Source organism: Falco punctatus (genome assembly GCF_963210335.1).
Source record: "Falco punctatus genome assembly, chromosome: 10".
NCBI lineage: Eukaryota > Metazoa > Chordata > Aves > Falconiformes > Falconidae > Falco > Falco punctatus.
This window is the reverse complement of record NC_137590.1, coordinates 21,563,599-21,583,529: the sequence shown is the minus strand read 5'-3', so window position 1 is coordinate 21,583,529 and position 19,931 is coordinate 21,563,599. Positions and strand designations below refer to the sequence as shown.

The following is a 19,931-nucleotide window of genomic DNA, read 5'->3' as shown; positions in this document are numbered from 1 at the left end:
AGCTATTAAAGATCTATGCACGTAGCTGAGAACAATTCCCACTTTTTCTATACATTGCTATTTTCCATCATCAGCTTACCCATTTTCATACACTAACAGGGCGTATATACATGACAAAATATAAGTCAAAGAGTCAGACTTTCTCTTAGTTTTGTGCCTACCTGTTCTTAAATACCTCACTGGTCACATATCCCTTGAATCTATTTCAGTCTGTAAAGATATAGTTAGAAGCATGAAAGCTCTATTTTATTACATGTAAACCCCTCAAACAAAAAGACTTACTAGAGCTTTTCACAACATAAGCAATAAAATGACAGGGTAATTTTAACATTAATTTTTTCACTACAAACATTCCCCTTAATTTTCAAATGTAATTTTCTTTTATCGTCTGCCAAACAAAGCAAAGGGTACCAACGTGGTTTTGAAATTCTGCCCTAACAAAACTTACCTTTAAAAAATACATTCTTAGTGTCATCTCATCACATAAATTTTCAGTTTCAGCTCAAACTATATATACACACATATAGTGATCATTCCATATACAAACTTGCTGAGCTTATGCAAGACAGGTTTAATGTTTCAAACAATACTAAAAATAAAACCAAGAAACTTCAGAAGAATTTGTAAAAATTAACAAAATATGCAGTTTTATTTAGCTTTCAGCTCAACAGTTTTAGAAATAAAGTAGAACTTCACACAGAATGAACATTCTTCTCCTTTGCCAGATGAAAAAGATTGTATTGCTTGGTCCAGTCAACTATGTTGGGTTTGAACATACCAAAGCAACTGCATTGAAAAAAGTCTGCAACATTCTGGAAGCATCCAAGACTGAAAACAAGAGAAATATCCATTAATAAACCAAACAAAAGAGGACTGCAAACTTCAAAAACACACATACACCATGAGACAGTATTTAAACGTAAGGCTGTCAATGAAGACAGCTCTGGGAGAAGAAACGTAAGAACACTTCTCTATTGAGCACTATTCCTTTCTTGAACTTTCACAACCTGTATTACGTTAAACAATGAGAGCAGATTAAGTTCAACTCAAATATTTAAAACTTAGTAAGGTCTCATCTGTTAACACATAAGAGGAAACACAAACTCCTAACATAACAGCGAAAACTTGGTACTAATTTTGTCTATTGAGCTAAACATTGCAAGACTAGTCGGAAAGGGGCCAGTTCATACCTTAATTCTCTTGTTGAACCTAAAGAACAGACCCAGACTGATGAACAAATTAAAGGACAACAACCCCTCCTCCTCAAGATGGTGTCTACCGATTAATGCCACGGTCAGATTTTGGCACATATTTTCCCTGTACACTGAGCCATGCAGGAAAAACCCCAGTAGTTGTTAGGCTGCCTGTTTAGGTCCCAGAGCAAATGAAGTTCTCAGCAAGGAAAATAAGGTTCGTTTCCTCCTCTTAGCGCAACTCGTTACAGCACATCCAGAGATTACCACTTTTTTTCAGTTACAAAGCAGTGCAGCAAATCAGTACTGAAAAAATACACACTTAAATGCACTATTCATTAATACTCACTTGTATGGAGTTCTCCTGAGAGAAACAGGATGCTTAGAACATTTTCTCTGTATCACCAGGTTCATTCTTTCATGTGAGGTCAACCCCAAGAATGCAATCTTGCCAAAAGAAAAACATAACTAGCGGTTAAGATGTGATAATCACAAATGAAAATTCTGGCAATACCAAAAGAAACTATTGAAAAAGGAGGGAGGGGCAGAGATTTGTTAGGTACAGCCAATAAGTAACTACTGCCATAATAAATAACTGAAAAGTATGTTTTTAAATGTCACTTGCACTAAAGCAGAACCCAGCAAGCTGTAACATGAGCGCTTCCACTGAGCTTAATTGGGATAACTGTAAAGACTGTAGTTTTACAGATAGTAAAATCTATAAAAAACACCCCCAACCTCACCCCCCCAAAAACAGATCTGCAGAAGTTTAAGATCTATAGCAGTTAAGCATCTATCTGCTCAGATTTCGTCTATATTGTACCACACAAATTGGTAGAAAATGATCCTCTGTAGAAGACAAAGCACCTTAGAAAAAAGATGAAGTATATGTCAAAGACTCAAAAATAACTTTTCCATTTTCTTGATTCCACACCTTCTTTCACTGTGTTTCACAATTAAATTTGTGGGGGTTTTTCTGCATTTCTGCTTACTTATTCCTTTTTCCATTATCTTTTTTTTTTTTTTTTAATCAACAAAAATCTTAAAAGCCCTTATAAATGGCTGCAAGGGTACTTCACTGAATGACATGCTAAATATCACAAAGTGGTGCATTTACAAATGCCTGTGTACAAAACAAAGGAGTTAACTGTAAATATCCCACTTAGATCTCTGGTTGTTCTTCCGCAGCACATCATCTCAGTGTCTTGAACATCACAGAAAACTACCAGTACACATTTAAAGTTTTGGATTTTTGACTTTTTTAAACAAGATTCCTAACACGTCTTTAGCTCAGTATGCTTAACACATATTCAAATGACAGCTTTCCTAAAAGCTGCTAAACAAGCTGTTTCCTAGATGTTTTAAGACAGCTCTGCTCAATATCGTTTGCATAGCCAAGCTCTCTCCAAGAAAAACATAAACAAGAAATTTGACAGTCCTCATCAGGGTAAAATCCAGGTCATATATTTATTAGCGTGGCAAAGGGATTTTATACGGTCTAATGACACACTGCTGAGCTCTGCCATAGAATTTTAAATTCAGGACTAATTGTGCTATTGAGCTTTTGTGCCATTTTTAGGGCAGTAATACTAGTTCTATTAGTCAAGTAAGTTTCTTGCCATTAACCACATCTTTTCGTAGGCTTGGAATCTTTGATGAGTAGTAAATCATGAATTCAGTTATAGGAATGATTTGCAAACCGTGATCCTACTTTTAATATGGGAACGCTGAGTGTACAAGTACCTGTGAAACTTAAAAGGACTGCACTGAGATTTAAGAAAAGCACCTAAAAAGTGACACTAATTAGTCAAGGAAAGCAGGCACAAAGTTTTTAGGGAGCAAATCATCTAGGGAAAAGTTTTAATGGGATGACTATTTAAGCGAAGAGCATAAACTGAAGCAAAGTAATACCTGATAAAGCTGAACAGTTAGCCACAGTGAGGCCCATACAGTATGGAAACAGGCTATCGTGAAGATGTAAGAAATCCATGGAGAGCAATATACTATCTGTGTGAAGTATGTCCATGCTCCATCTTGATGGTAACTTGTTGCACAATGGTTTGACCAATCTGTCAAGATACATAATCCTCTAATTATGTTTTTAGGCCACTTTAAGAACTGAACAAAGATTATTTATGTGGAATGAATATTACACAGCAATATGATCTAGAAACACCATGTTTAATATATCATGTTCCCACTTAAAAGCACCCATGTAGATATGTGACTGCTTGCTATTCTGGCTGCCTAATCTTTACATTATGCATTCATAATCCACAGAAGGAACATTCAAGGCACTGAGTATGTAGTTTTTGTATGATACTGAAGACTCATCATCTCTCATTGTCAAAACTTCTGAAATTTTGCTTCATGTTTATTTGTAATTTTAGGACAAGAAGGTATCATTTGTCATAAACACCATCATCAACAAAAGACGACATGATGGTGACAAAGCCAAGAAAGCAGTAATTTACTACTATTAAACAGACATAAACTAGAATGTCCAACTTTTGTACATTTCTTAAAAGCCTACCACATATGTACTTAACCTATAAAAAAAATATTAAGCCAAACTAAAAGCACAGCAATTTTTTTTCCTTCTGTGTCAGTGGAACAACAGAGGTTTTCCTTCACACAAGGGAAATGGAGGAAATAATATGCTTTTTGCATATATAAGACCACCACAAATCACAGGAAAGCAACTCATGTTTACATGGGTGTCCTGTGCCCTCCACTGCCATAGCAGGTTCACTTCAGTCTACGTAGAGTATTGACTCATTTCAACATAATGTGAGGTAATATAAAATAAAATGAAATTAACTCCCTCTACTTTTTATTTAAACGGTTAGTGTTATGCCAATTCATATGCAGGAACTACATTGTGAGAGCTCTACTCTCTCTTCCAAGAAATTTCTTGATTTTCAGAGTAACAGTTTGGACTTGTTAACGAGACAAAGTTCTCTTCTTTTCCAAGTTATCACTACATTAAAAAAAAAAGAAACTTCCACAAGTGTTCAATATAGATATTTCAAAATATCAGGATCAATAAAGCCTTTGCAATAATGTATTTACAGATGTATTTTTTATTACAGTAAAGGGTATCCAGACCAGAACCTGTAACCTGACCTTCCTCCACATGGTTTCCCTATTTCTTCTCTCAAAAAAATGCTTTCCAATACTGTGTTTTCCAATGGCCATCCCAGTAGAGCTGTATCTTAGTTCTTACTCAACATAAATGTAATCAGGTATCTCACCAAAGACTCAGATATGATGCATTTTCACTTTAAGACAGAATTACAAGATAACATCACTGCTGAAATATGTTAACATTTGTGCAGGTATAATTAACTTGCTGGAAATGAAATGCTGAAAAATAGTCTATAGACACACATCCCTTAAAGGTAAATTGAAGTTAATTTATGGATACATACACAGAAGAGTTCCATAAAGCTGCCAGACACAGGTCATGGACAGGAAAGACAGGAACAATATGTAGTAACGATGGTTCCCAATTCCTGAATTTGCAGCAAGGGGAAAAAAAATTGCCATTTTAAAATTAAGCAGCATTTGCATGTCCCCTTAAGTTTAAAGGAATAAAATGAATCAAAACTACTTATTATTACCTCTGCTATCCTCAAGAGTTTGACAAGGCTGATCTCTTTCTCAACTTTCTCCTGTAAACCATCCCAATTTATAGATCAGAATTAATTCTGATTAAGTCAGCCAGGATTTGCCTCTTCTCCAGAGCATGCCTTCTGCTGTTTTAGCTATATGAGGATGAATTACTCAGCCATAGTTCTCCTCACACACAGTACAATTGTTTCATATGACTGAAAAATCTTAGCTAGTCAGTGTAATTGCTTGACCTTTGTGTGCTCCAAAATTGCCAACATACACATAAAACCAAACCAGACTTCTGTTAGATAAACTCTTATATGAAAATATACAGTTACACTTCTTTTAATTACAAACAGTATTGCTTAAGGCTTTGAAACAATCATAAGGATGTTTCACTACCTTGTAAATAGTAAACACTGTAAAAACATTTCCAAGTATTTAACATGACATAAAAACTACTGGCAAAAGAATATGCTAAAAATATATTGTTACAGAGGTAAAGCTCTAATTTTTCTATCTTGAGCATCACCAGTAATGAGACAGCATGGAAGAAAGAATTTCTCAAAGAACACAAGAACATAAAAAACACCCTAGGGGGTTATCTCGGTGACCCAGCTGCTCCGCTGCACCATCTCTAATAGCAACAACAGGCAACATGAGCTCAGGAGGACACATGAGCCTGGTCACTTTCTAGAGTTCCTTCTCCTCATCCACAGCTACTGCATCAAAATGTCAGTGTGCATACTTGTCTAGTTCTTTTAGTATCTCCTTTTGGACACATTGTGCAGAAATTTGTCTAATCCCTTTCTGAACCTTCTGATACTGCCTGTATCTGCAATCCCTTACTGCAGCAAAATCCAAAATTTCACTAATGGCCACGTAAAGACATTTTTTCTTTACTGATTTTAAAGCCAAATGCTACCCTCACTAAGCCTTCCCCAGTTCTAGTATGACGGGCTTGGCAAATAACAGTTCTGCATTCACTTTAGCCACCACGTTCATTGCCTTTTTTAAGAAAAAAAAAGCCTCAATCATATCCTCTGTTCTTTCTTCCTTCAGAAGAACAAGTTCCAGCCTGGTTGGTCTCCACTCTTAGGGTGAGCACTCCACCCCTTTAATAGTTTTAGTGGCCTTTCTCTCTGCCATCTAACTAATTTCCCTCTGGCACCTATCAATAAGCCCTTCACTATCAACTGTGTATTCTTGTAACAGATGTGCTCTCTCTCTAAGGTGATAAATTTTATTTCTACAACTTTTTAAATATGTGATATTTTCAAATTTGACAAAACAAACACTCTCACCTATGCATCGTCCAATCCAGGGAGAATGCTGATCGTATCTGGCTACACAGGAATCACAAGCAAGGCAATGCACAGATCTCAAAGGCTTCCTTACCTAGTTGAAAATGAAGGGAAAATATACAGTCACAGCAAAAGCATCTGTTTTGCTCAAAGTTTAGAACATCATCTCATGGGTACCGTCATATTTTGCACAATTACTATATAACAGACCTCATAACACAGAACATAGATGAGAATCACACAATTTAGGAAAGAAAAAAAAAAAGAGACAGAGACTGTTATTATTTTATTAATATTAGAGCCCAAGGATCTCAAAGCATCTCTTATCACCATAACACAAAATCAGAACCAAAACCTAAGTAATATAGAACAAACCACATATGTAAAACTTGCGTGACAAACAAGGAAGAATTATTTTATTTACAACAGTATCGAGTAAAAGCCAGGTTCAAACAGAAAACAAATACCCAAGCCTCACTTACAAGACACGATGTGCAAAACGTTCTGAAGTCCAAGCAACCTGCTTCTGCAAGAGCTACAATGTTCTGAAAGACAAAGCAGTTTGCACTTGCATTTGGTGGTTTTGCATTTTCAGGAGGATCTATGAAGATTTTTACATTAGGCCCTCTGCAGTTCATAAGCATTTTGAGTGCCAGGCACTACTAGGAATAAGTACTTGTTTTTTAAAATCTTCATGAAAAACACAAAACAGCAAAGCCTAACGCAACTTCACCCATGCAGGATTATTCTGAAAAGTATCCCTACGTTGCCAAAATTAATAAATAATGTGGATGAAATATACTTTAAAAAGAAATGGTACTGAGATACAAGGTACCTCTCATATAGTCAGCCAGACTTCAGAGACGAGGAGAGCTGCTGTATTTACTGTTCCTTTACGAGTACTAGACAGACAAAGTTTACTAGTCCTGTGGCAACCAGTTAAAGTTGCAGTTTATTCTCCCTGACAATCTGAAGACATCCAACCTCACAGGGAGCAATGAGATCACAAACAAAATGCCTTCCTTTATCCACAGGTTGGGGAGACCAAATATTAAATTCTCTACAGACTGATCGGCCATGATTTCTTTTCGCCTTTCTAAACTACAACTAGGAAACAGCCTGTCATTTACATGATGCTTTAGCACAAAAGTGAAACCATTATACACATCTTCAAGCACATGACAAAATTTAAGTCATTTCTAGCCTTTGGTATGTTTTATGAGCACGGAGAATTGTAGGAAAGCACAGTGAATATCTCTTTCTAACCTTAGACAATTGGAGTGGAAACCATACAAAATTTGTATTTTGAAGTTCTATGTAAATCTATTTCATACAACATCAGTGGGTCTGTGCAATGTTTGGGCAAAGCTCACATTTCAATTAGAAGATGGAAGCGAGGAAATTACGGCAGGATGAAGAAGATAAGGAGACGAGCAGTAGGAGGAGAAATTATCTACAATCTCTGTTGCCTATGACATTGCAGAAAAGTCTTAAAAGAATGAAGAGTATTCAATGCTTTCAAGTTTAACAAAGCTGCACATGATAACAAACAAATCAGTCAGAAGTACGTATGTGTTGCACCAGGTTAGCCCTTCCATTTTTTTTTTTATGAAATCACCTACCTCTTTTCTTTCTTTTTCTGAAGTCTTAATATATCCAGGATCAGTTCTCCAAGTTTTATAGAAAGAGTAAAGAAGACCCACCGTGCTTAACATGACAGTAATTTCAAATATTCTATCTGTTACATGTAATATTCAGGTTAAGGAATATATTCTTATCCTGCATACCATCACTCTTTGTCAAACAAATAAAACATTCTAAAATTAGTTTGTTATTGTACAAGCAATATTCAAGAAGTGGAAGAATGACTTGCACTTTTATAGAAAGATCCCCTCTGTTCTTCAGAGGCCATCACATCAGAGAAGTTGAATATTCTGTCCAGTTTGAGCACTGGAGAAGCCTTTTACAACTGTACCAACTTGCATCACAATATAGGTTTCTGTCACCCTCACTAGCAGAGTGCAGACTTTTGCCTTTGAATATTTAACAGATAGAAAATTAATTCCATTTATTTCTTTCCTCTGAAGTTCTTCTATTTTATTCAAACCATACCAGTCAGACACACAAAGTTACTAAGCCTCCAGCAGCTGAGAGGTTTGTCTGACTGCTGCACACACCTCCAAGTCATTGAACAGCCTCTTCTTCAGACTGTTTCCTCAAGTCTTGCCCTCTCTTGTTTGTTTCAGCTAGAACAACCAACCAGAGTCAGACAGAAAAACATAAACAAAAATAATCCTGGAACTATCTTTGTCATTCAAAAAAACTAGCACACACTGCTAAACACTTCTGAATGTAACGGGACAGCTACTGGGAACTCTTCTTCCCTCACAAATACTCTATAAAATCCATGACGATGAAATGACAAATTTCTGGTCTAATTGGACATTTTTCTTCTTGCATACTGTTGGCTTTTACCCAGCAGTTGTCTGTTTCAATTACAGTATGCGGACAGAATTCATCTTTCACAAACTCCAGAGAAGTAGACTTAAATTCGGTACTTTATATATATAGTTACTTGCTGCAAGTTCTCTAGCAGACAAATTATTATTATACATGAGGGAGGAAACACAGTCATTAGGAATGCAATTTTTACACTACAGACTAAAAATATGTGTATATCAGGTGAAAGGGGGAGAAGAACATGTCAAGATTAACTGTCTCTATACAGCAACAGAGGCATGTTGAAGGGGACAAGTTTCATACCAATTAAATTCAAGCATCAAACTTGAGAGCTTGGGCTGCTAAAGAGCAGTCCATGACGCCACCAAGGAGCACTCATGGAGCCCAAGCCTGGATCTCATCTGCAGGAACTGCTCAGTCACTATGTAAACCACAGAGGGTGAATATCTCTTAAAAATCAAGTACTGCAGCCTCAAGGTAGTTTTGTCTTATGAACTAATAACACTGCAAACAGGTCTAATTAAAAATCAAGATGGTAAATTACAAAATACCAGCACTGTATGTTACTAGACTTATAGCTGTGTTTGTTACAACACAGTTGCAGGGTGCACTTACAGAAGTCAAAGTGATGGTGCATTTCTCGTGGATACTGCTGGTCTGTTTGCACTTCTACCGCTTTTCTGGAGCTGAGAAAAGTCCTGAAGTAGGACAACTGGATTTCCATTCAGTCTAGAGGACCAGTTTGACAGACATAAATACAGGTAACTAAAATACTGAACACTTATGACACTCAGATCCTGTGGCCAGTTCCAGAACGAAAACACATCCGTGAGAACAAAGGTTGGACAGTGAAATAGAAAACTACCCACTTGCCCATCTCAGCAAGCTATGATTAAACCTTCAAGAAAAATCGCTGTTCTCACTATCTTCAGCAAAGCGTCTGACGCAAACCCCCATCGCGGGGATTTTTTTCTTTTCATTTAGATGACACCAAGAAAACCTTACAACTTCACAATGCAACACTGAATAACATGATTTTCATTTAGACAAGTGTATGCATGTATCCCCAGCGGGAATACACTTGGTCAGCTCATCAAAGTTTATCCTGATAATTTGATTCAAGACATCTTAACTGGGAACAGTACAAAAGAAAATGCTACTTAAAGGACGAAGTAACAGATAATCAAAATTGTGTAGCAATATATTATAGCTAATATGTACAAAATTATTTACGGTTCTAAGTATCTCCCTAAAGGCCTTTTCATGAAACTCAATCAATAAATAAATAGATACCCCCTGTGTAACAGAAGAGCAGGGCACTGAAAACCGAGTGTGAGCTACTGAAACATTTTTGTATTCATCAGTACAAAGCCTCTTCAAAGAAAGTAAACAAAAAATAGTGATTAATCCACTGTACACCAAGGATGTGGCATAACCTGTGAAAAAAGACCGGAGACTGTTTTGAAGGGACATGAAGAAATTTGATCCTTGGTTTTTTTGCGGGGGCGGGGGGGGGGGGGCAGTGTTGTTTTTAAAAGCAGAAGCACAAATACCCCTAACGGTCAAATCCTTGTCATTTTAGAAAGAAGAGATGCTTCAAAAATTATTATCAACATATGTGTTATCTGGTTATAACACATGTGAAAATACATTACTGTATGAGCGTCTCAATGACGAAGATTAGAGGGTCACACAGAGATGCTAACAATTAGCTTTATAATAAAGACGTCTTCATTTTGATATTCCATTAACATAGGAAACAGTTTAGAATGGCACACAAATATCTGCCAAAGATAAAATAAGGTACAGATTTTTAGTTCGTATGTAACTTCAAACTGAACTCAAAGTTATTTCACCCCTGCCCAATATCAGACATTCACAGTCACACGGAATTATCTGGGACTGCTCATTAATATTTTCGTGACTAGGCTTAGATTTATTAGGAACTGTAACAAGAGTTCTATTGCATTTCTTGAATATAAAGGATATCAGGCAGGAACCAGAAAAAACAGGTCACAGACATCCAAAAAACTGAACTTAGTAGAAATGCTGTGGGAAGATACCTTAGATTCCTGAGCCCCACAAGTTGCCTGAAAGAATATTACAAGAAAAAAAAATATTGTAAAAGATACATTTAAAATATAACTCCACAGAGTATAAATCATCTGTTTTGTTATTTTAAAAACTTCACACACATAGCACACTTCAAGTCTCTCAAAGTAATCAAGAATTGTCATTCAAAAGCATTCTTTAGCCAGATGCATAGGGGCTTAACAATGCAGAAAATGAAGAGCACTGTTTGACCCCAATATTATATTATATATCAGAAGTGCCGCAGCACCAGGTGAAAAGTACGAAATGCACACTGGTAGCATTGCCATGTCAATGAATGCCGACTGTTGCAGGCACCACTGAAGAAAGATGCAAACCTGTGAAACAGCTTAGGATAACACTGGGATGCCTAGGGACCAGGAGGGGAGGGACTGATTCAAAATTCGTTGTGTGTCACAAATACAGAAGGAAGAATTGAGATAAAGCACATTTCTAAGCATTGTGCATGGATATCTCAGTGTCTACCAGATGCAAACCTTCAATAACACTCTTTATCATTAAAATCAGCTAACAGACTGCTCACTTCTGTAATTTTTTGAAATATTTCAGTGAGGTAAAACTATTATTTTGCACAGCTAGATACATTCAACTTCTATGGTCATTCTAAAAACTATATACATTTAAATTCTTCACATGCTCTGCAACCATTTCTCAGGAGGTATCTTTTAAGCTCAGCGAAACTAAACTCTGAAAACAACACCACATTAAATACCTTACATGGTGTCTGTAACAATCAAAAACACATACAGAGAGAAAAATCCACAAACCTCACAGACAGAGCCGTCCCAAAGAGCAGGAAAAGAAGCAGACCTCCTTTCAAAAGCCACGAATCAGAACTTAAGTTCATGATGTATCCTATGGCCCACAGCAATGTCAAGGAAGATGCCAACAGCAAGAAGAGCTATTAAATTGATTATTGTTAAAATATGACAAAATATTAAAGCAGGACTTGCTTCAAAAGTATGTAGTTAATGCAGTAACAAATGATGAAAGACTCAAGGTGGGTAAGACGAGGTGACACAGAAATACACCGGGGAAGGAACAAAACTAAACCCCCACCCAAACCATTGCTACGTGCTTTGAAGTTATTTTATTTTGGGGCATCCAGTGTCAGAAACCTTAGAATATCCTCTCATTAGAAAATAGTTAAGTGGCATGTTATTCTAAACATGGAATGGTGTTAGCCTTATTTCCATTAGTTATCACTCAGGAAATTACCTCATATTTCTCTACTATTTTCAGTAACCTGTTATTTCTTCTGCTTCTCCTTCCTTCTTCCTCTTTTACCATATAAACCATTAAGCGATTCAGACTTTGATAAGCAAGGTCAAGTGGTGTCTCTCCCTTTAACAACAGAAATTGTTAGTTATTCGTGCACTAACACATAAATGCTTTCCTTCCTAACAGAAGCAAGAAATAAATATAGCTAAAAGTAGAGTTTTAGCCCACCCTCGCCACCCTGAGTTTTAACATGTTTAATCCAATGCTTCGTAGTTATAAAAACTGATACGTGCAACCAGATGTTAACTATTGGATTGTCATCAATAACCTGAAACGCTAAACTGTCCGCTAGACTATTACAGGCTTACTGAGAGGGAAGGTCTCTCGTTCACATTCACTTTTTAAAACCAAACAGCAATATCCTAAGTCACATCTATGAATTGAAAGAAGCAGCAGATAGTAAAGCTGTACAGCTTAATACACAAATTTGGAACAACTACACCGCACAAACGTATCTATATAGTCATAGCAATCAATACTTTCAACGTTTATACTTCCCATTATCAGTTTTTACAAATATTATGACAAAGACTTTCACATGTGGCTAGCCCTTTTGGATGTACAAGCAGGCATCGTCAGACACTGGTTTTCACAGGATGACATACACTTCTTTTCAAAGTCTTTATTAAGAGTCTCACTAGAGGCCAAGACACTGTTGTTTCTAAAATCTGGCCAAAGTCATCACTCCTCATGACAATGTTTTGAAGAGAAAACTGCCAACTTAAAGAAAAAAGAAAAGAACAAAGGGAGGGAAGGAGACTCTGCAGAAGACACAATTATGTTCAGAGTGACCAAGGCTTGGCTGTTCACTAAACGAACGTTGCAAAGAATCTCTACGTTCATACTTAGAGCCACATCACAGGCAAGGTGCTAATTCCTTTTAGGAAAGACTAAGGATGCCAGCTCTTGGTCAACCACCCCTTGCAAAGGATGTCCAAAGCGGAGAGGACTCAGATTTTTCTTTACATTAATTTTACAGGTTCATGCCACATGGAATGAAATATCATGGAATAAATTGTACCTTGACATTTTTTATGTCCAGGCTAGCACCAGCTTCCAGCAACAGATCCACTGCACCAGTATTTCCTGCTGTTATTGCCCAATGCAGTGCAGTATTCTTTTGAACATTGTCTACAGCATTGAAGGAGGGGTTAAACTTTAAGAGAAACCTCGTGGGTTCTGGTCTAGATGAAAATAAAGCATAAAAGTTAACAAACAGAAGATAACCTATACTGGAGATGAAATTTGAACACCTTATAAAAACCACTGCTCCCCTCTGTGAAATAACAGCTGCACAACAAGCTCATCAATGGCAGATCCAAGTTTACAACTCAGGACCTGCCCAGAGGGTCTTTCTCCAGACTATGTTATCTTACCATTTTAACAGCTATGAGATATATAGACAGATTGTATCTTTCTTCGACACTGTGCATAAGCCTACATCTCCGCACTTTTTTTAAAATGCATTTTACTGCATCCATCTCCATTTACTTTCATTTCTGAGAAAGCACAATAATGCTGCAGGCAGTTCAGCCACAAACCTAAACTTCTTTTAGAAATTCTTTTGACTTTCTTTGCTATACCCAATTAGCTACCTCAGAAATACTGCACATTTTACTACAACCAAAAATGGGAAAGGAATGTCAGTTTAACAAAACATTTCATAAGAAAAAAATCACCTCACTGCTTCTTGGGTACAATAAAATAGATTTTTCTTCAGTTATTCGCTACTTACCCAAGCACTTTTTGTGCTGCTAACATTAAAGGTGTTTGGCCATTTAAGTCTGTCGTGTCGATGTTCTAAGTATAAGAAAAAGATAACAAGCAAGTGATTACCAGTGATTTCAGCAAACAGAGTTAGATGGTCACATTCGGAACTCTACAACAGGCTGAGCTTCACTAATGGAAAGAAACAAAATTATACCAGCCAAGCAGCCAACACATTTAAACATTTTGTTCCCCATACTGATGGGACTTATTAACAATGACGGCTCCTCTGCTCCATTTTCTTCTGCATCAGACACACTGAAATCAAGGGACCAGATACAGATGCCATTGAGAACTGGGATATGACTGAGAAAGGTTTTAGAAAAAATGGAGAAAGATATCTAATCACAGGTTCTTTTTTTACCTTTTTTTCCTCTCATTCCCATTTCAAAGAGAGAAAAAAAAGCCACATATAGAGAAAGAGAAGGCGAATCATTTAACACCGAGTTTTAGTCTTGCAAGGAGCAGGGAGTTGCACTCCATGATCCTCATGAATCTCTTCCTACGCCAGATATTCTATGAGCCTTGCAAGTCATTCGTTTCAGACTATGCTGAGTCTCCAGTAAGGATATTTTAAAGAGAACCATGTTAACCATATTTCTCCTCCCCTTTCATGCAAAAATACTAAAAATAAAATGTTCCTTGTAAAGCAATGCTAACCATCTTCCTTGTATAAACAGAGGTACATAACAGAATGTCCAAGTACATAAAACTGGTTCATTAAAACAACAAAAAAGGACTGATTATGTACCTCAAGATATAATTATTTAAACATCTAACTTGCATTATCTAATTTTCTTCCTTCTTTACAACAAAGGTTTCCTTCTTCCCCACCTCCACCCATCTTTACATTAGAACAGATTTACTTAAAAGAAATGTTTAATCACTTGGATTTTTTAGTATAAGACAGATGTGCTAATAACTTCCTTAAGTTTGTGATATTTACCATGTATACCCACATTCCAGAAGTCAATTAGTCTACTGAAGAGAGCTCTCTAAGAAAGAAAATAAACTCACCGAATCTTTAAATCTTAATACTCCGTGTTTCAAAGAAACAGTCTAAAACATGTAAGAACTCTCCTCTCATTTTCATTAGCAAATTGTTACACTTGTCATGAATTCTGATTACTTCAGGTGTAAGCTAAGTAGATATCACCTGAAGTGGATACAATAAACCAGAAATTTGTAATAAAAAAAAGCAGACCTAGTCTGATAATCTATTCTGCACGCTTCAACTGAAGAACAATGGAACACATTACTAGTTACAAAATTCTAATAAAATAGTTAATCCTTCATGATTATATACTTCATATACTGCTTTTTGTTCTCAAGTATAAAAACCAGTTGTAATTTATAAAGTACCATAAGTTTGCATAGCTTAAAAAAACTCTCTTAAACACTCTCATCTGTATGTCAATGTCTATGTGTGGGGAACACAAAAGCAGGGGACAGTATTAAAAAAATCCAACACAAATATAAACATATATATATATATAATAAACCAAAGCTTCTGTGAATTTATGGCTCAGGGAAATAGTTGTCAAAAACCTGCTCATCAACTAGAAAACAAACCAGTTAATTCTAAAATGCATTGTACATGCAGGCAGCTGGTCATAAGTAGAAAACAATACTTGGGACATCAACAACATACCTGGCCTTTTGACAGAAGGTAAGCTACAATGGGCATGTGTTGGAACAGCACTGCTAAATGAATGCTACTGAATCCTTCCCCATCAATAAGGCTGGGATCTGCTCCATATTTCATCAATAAGATGACCATAGGCAGGTGACCTTGTCTGTAACGATATATGAAATGAAACTATAGAGATGACAAAAAAAAAAAAAAGATATGGAAATTTTAATGAAAGCATTGCCTAAATAATTGTCATAGATAACCTAAAAAAAAAAAAAGTCCTTTCAGATTCCTGTGGGTTTTTTCCAGGAAATTACTTCGTTATTTTAAAAGTTTATATTATAAAATTATATTGAATATATACCTTAATAAATCAGCCTAAGACAAACTGTTAATTTAGAATACAATAGTTATTCTACAGTACTTTATCCTGTGAGCAGCCTTTCTCAGAAGTATCTAACTTTGTTTGGCAGAAAGCTAAGATGGCCCCGAAAAAAGCACTGATCTTCCAGTGTGAGAATCTGCGCTCAAGAGACATTATCCCAGAATAATTACTTAAGGTTATGTTTTTCCCAGATGAGCAGTGCCTTGTTCTTTTGATCATTTTACTCAAGTCCTGTCTTAGAAGCCAAAGCTGTACAATTTCAAACTGCATCAGGTTGTACAGATGTAATCTAGAGCAGATGCAGATTACATAGAGCAGATCCAAAGAGGCATGAAACATGCGCGAGCACCAATAGGTATCACCACCCTGGAGGACACACTGCATGTTTGTGGTGGCAGCTACAAGGAGCCCAACAGGAAAAGCTAACGTCACTGGGAGATGAAGGCCAAAGACCTCTCTGCATGCCTCCGAACAAGACACCTTACACTGGTCCTACTGCTACGTGATTGTGCCTTACAAGAGCACACCAAGGCAATCTAGTGCAGAAGCTAAAACAACTGAAGGCCTATCAGCTAGGCAGGCTGCAACCTGAGGGGAACAGCGACCCCAAATTTTTCAGACTTAAACTGTGCCCTAATTAGCATCAACCGCTAACGTCAGTGCCCCAGTGCAGCCAAGCCTCCTTCGCCTGGTAAAGCAAAACTGAGGAAGCCATGTCTGAACAGTTCTGTTTCAGCCCTAGGGAAACTGGAGTCCCGGTGACTAAAACACAGATATATGCATAACACAAATAACACAAATAATAAATGTTATGCATAACATAACATTTGCTGTGCCCTGCAAAGTTGTCAGGGATCACAAAACAGATTTCAGCATTATTATGGACGTGCCATGAAATTCCTTTTATCTCAATAAAATAAACATACCGCAGAATTTTGTTTAAGACGATCACTGCTGCACCACACAGAATGCTATTATAACTGTTAATACTAACAGATTTACAACTAGTAGTTGCAAGCAGCGTACCTAATGGCCCAGTGAAGAGGAGTTGAATTCAAATCTCCACCTAGCTGATCCACTATTGCACCTTTGGAAATATAATACCTGTGTAACAGCAACACAATAAGATTAAGAATAGACATAATAAAACATTAAAACATAATACTAATAACAACATAGTTCTACCAGTAAATACCTCATAATTACAAAAAATTCACTGGAGAAGCAAATGGACAAGAGTTTTCACAGTAAAGGATGCTGTTCTGAGAAAACGTGTAAGAAAAAAATGTATTAATTAGCAAGGCACTTATAAAATCAGCTTTAATCTTTGTTAAACAAAACAAAAAAAACCACCAGGAAAATCTAACTATTTCATGTACTACATGATTTCACATATAAAGAAACCATGGTAATGTTACATTTCAGTGACATTTGCACAAAAGTAATTGGGTTAAAATTTGAATTTTCTGCTTTTCTTCTCAAGCAGCATGTTCCTTTGTTTTGAAGTGTAATAGCAACAAAGTGATTATAAATAACAGTGGCAGAACACCCGTGTTACTTTCATGAGGATTCCAGAACTTACTTAACCAGCTCCTGTCTGTTGTTTATTGCTGCCCAGTGAAGAAGAGTCACATTTTCTTTGTCTGGTTGTCGAACGTCATATCCTGCTTCGACCAGTTCTTTGCATCGCTCTAATATCCCATACCTTAAATGAGAAAAACAACCCCAACCATATTTACTGACCATCCATTTGTTAATGTCAAATTAAGGTCAGAGACAGCCACATACAAAAGAACAAGTAAATCCCAGTAAGCATCAACCAGCAGCTCCTACTTGAGCAAATTCCACCTTGCATTCAACAGAAGTCTTGCAAAATGAATTGGGTGGAGCCTTGATGAGTGGAAATTTCTACCTAACAAACCTGGTTGAGATACTATTGTTTATGATCAAAACATTTGCAACAGGGCCTTTATGTGATTTTTCTTCCTTCACTAGGGGCAGAAAATGGAACTGTAAAACTTCCCTTTATAAAAACATGCACCCTGGCTCACGCCTGAGGACACTCCCATCTGTTTCAACATTCTGCAGGCACAGAACATGTACTTACTGCGTAGCCTTGACAATGTCGCAGGTGCTGGGGTCTTCGACAACGGGATACGGCCCCGGCACCACCGGCAGACCCTCGTCCCCATGGGCGCTGTGGCAGGCATGCATGGGAGGCCGATGGGGCCCGTGGCAGTGGTTTTTACACTGTTGGTTAACAAAATATCCATCAATTATTCATACACCACCACCTCGGCGTCACCGGGCACGCTGGCTAGACTTGTCCAGTAGTGTTACTACAGGCAAAGGTGCTCGTTTGAAGCACAGCTACAAGCACCTGATGGAAGAGCTGCTGCCCAGCCAGGGGATGGCCGGGGGGTGCGGAGGGGGCCAGGGGCCAAAGGCCCCCTGTAAGCGCCCTGCCGGGCTCGTTGCCGGCACCACAGCCCTGCCCGCAGCGCCCACCGGGATGCGGCAGCCTGTGTCCCCCGGGAGGTTTGAGACCCCGGCTCTGACCCAGCCCCAGGCCGGCCGCCACCTCACTGGGCCCCGCTGCCGCAGCACCGGCACGGCAGGGTGGTCCTGGGCACCTGGGCCGCCCCCCAGCACCCCTCGCACACACCGCCCCCCAGCACCCCCCTCCTCAGCCCCGCTGCACCAGTGCACCAGCACCCACCCAGCACCCCGCTGCCTCACCCCTCCCTCAGCGCCCCCCCCTCCCGCTTAGCCCCCCCCCTCAGCGCCCCCCTCGCACTCAGCCCCCCCACTCCTCAGTGCCCTCCCTCCCTCAGCCCCCCCTACTCAGCGCGACCCCCCCGCTCAGGCCCCCCCTTCCTCAGCGCGCCTCCTCCCGCTCAGCCCCCCCTTCCACTCACCGCCCCCTTCCGCCGAGCAGCCCCATTCCTCAGCGCCCCCCTTCCCGCTCAGCACCCCCTCCTGCAGCCCCAATCCCCCCGCGACAGCCGCCCCTGCCCGCCGCTCACCGCCGGCCCGCCGCCGCCCGCCATCCTCCCGGCCCGCCGCAGCTTCCCGCTCCCGCTTCCTGGTTACGGGCCGGGAGCGGCGGGGCGGGGCCGGGCCCTGCGCACACACGGGCCGGACAAGCCGCCGCAGCGCCCGCAGGCGGATCAGCGGCTCCCACCGCTTTTTCTTCAGCGCTGCCCTTCGGGCCGTGCTGCGCGGAGGCCCCCGGCTGGGCCTCGCGGGGCGGCAGCTGCGTTCCGGCCTGGCCCGGCGGCAGGAGCTCGGGGGCCGCCGGGCCGCGTTACAGCGGCAGTTCGCGGTCGCTGCGGAGCCTGCGGCGCTGTGATCCTCGGCAGGGCCGTGAGCCGCCTCACGGGGGGAACAGCGGCCGCGGCAGCGCCCTGCCACCCCTCTGCGCGGGTGAAGCGGCGGGAGAGGAGCCGGGGCTGAACGCGGGGCGTGTGAAGAGCGGCCAGAATGAGAAACCCGGCGGCCCTAAACCCCTTCGCCTGCAGCCCCGGCTCCGGTGGCGCAACCTTAGGAGCGGTCGGTTGGTATGTCTGTATGTTGTCTCCTGCAACTGTTTTGAAGGGGGGCAAAAAGTACTTTTTGTACAGCCATAGCAAGACTTATCTATCATTAAATCGTACCTACCATTTCAGCCATAAACCCCACCCCCGGTAGGCAGCAAACCGCTGGAGTTGGCTGCTACAGCCATCCTGAGAGAACGCAAGACACCCATGGGTGAGCGCTGCGGGCTGGTGTCAGCTGTAAGAAGCCCATGTTCTTGCCTGACCCGCTCTTGGATCCCTGAAAAATCTGCTCCAGCCGATGGAGACCTGAGCGGGGCTGGGGGCTGTGTGCTGGGATTTCTGATCTGGAAAGAGAAGCCTGGCCTGGCACATCACGTGTATTTTCAGCTCAGTGGTGCTGCCCTGGAGAAGGGATGGCTCGTCATCTTCATTATGAAGCTCATAACCTGTTAGGAAAGTTCGCCGGCTACCACAGTTTCTCTGAGGTGTCTGAACCTGAATGAAAAGGTGGAAAATTTCAGCAAAAAAATTCAAATGTTTTGGTTGGTTGGTTGCAAGAAATAAAAAGAAATTCTTCCCCACCCAACAGCCCTCAGGCTTGTCAGATCTCGGGCTGGAAACAGTGACAGTAGCAGGGATTCC

The 19,931-nt window shown here is 39.7% G+C and overlaps 1 protein-coding gene across 1 annotated transcript; it reads right to left on the bottom strand.

The window, feature by feature from the left end:
• Positions 1–620: 620 nt before the first annotated feature.
• On the bottom strand, positions 621–18,904 carry ZDHHC13 (zDHHC palmitoyltransferase 13). The gene is made up of 17 exons (XM_080405156.1): positions 18,777–18,904; positions 17,858–18,000; positions 17,333–17,455; positions 16,777–16,854; positions 15,384–15,528; positions 13,701–13,765; positions 12,987–13,149; positions 11,903–12,028; positions 11,452–11,585; positions 10,562–10,662; positions 7,735–7,859; positions 6,595–6,657; positions 6,113–6,206; positions 4,625–4,708; positions 3,105–3,262; positions 1,543–1,640; positions 621–828 (listed from the first exon to the last, which is right to left on the bottom strand). The coding sequence occupies exons 1-17, from the start codon at positions 18,798–18,800 to the stop codon at positions 693–695; spliced, it is 1,860 nt and encodes a 619-aa protein (XP_080261282.1). The 5' UTR covers positions 18,801–18,904; the 3' UTR covers positions 621–692.
• Between the last annotated feature and the right edge of the window lie 1,027 nt (positions 18,905–19,931).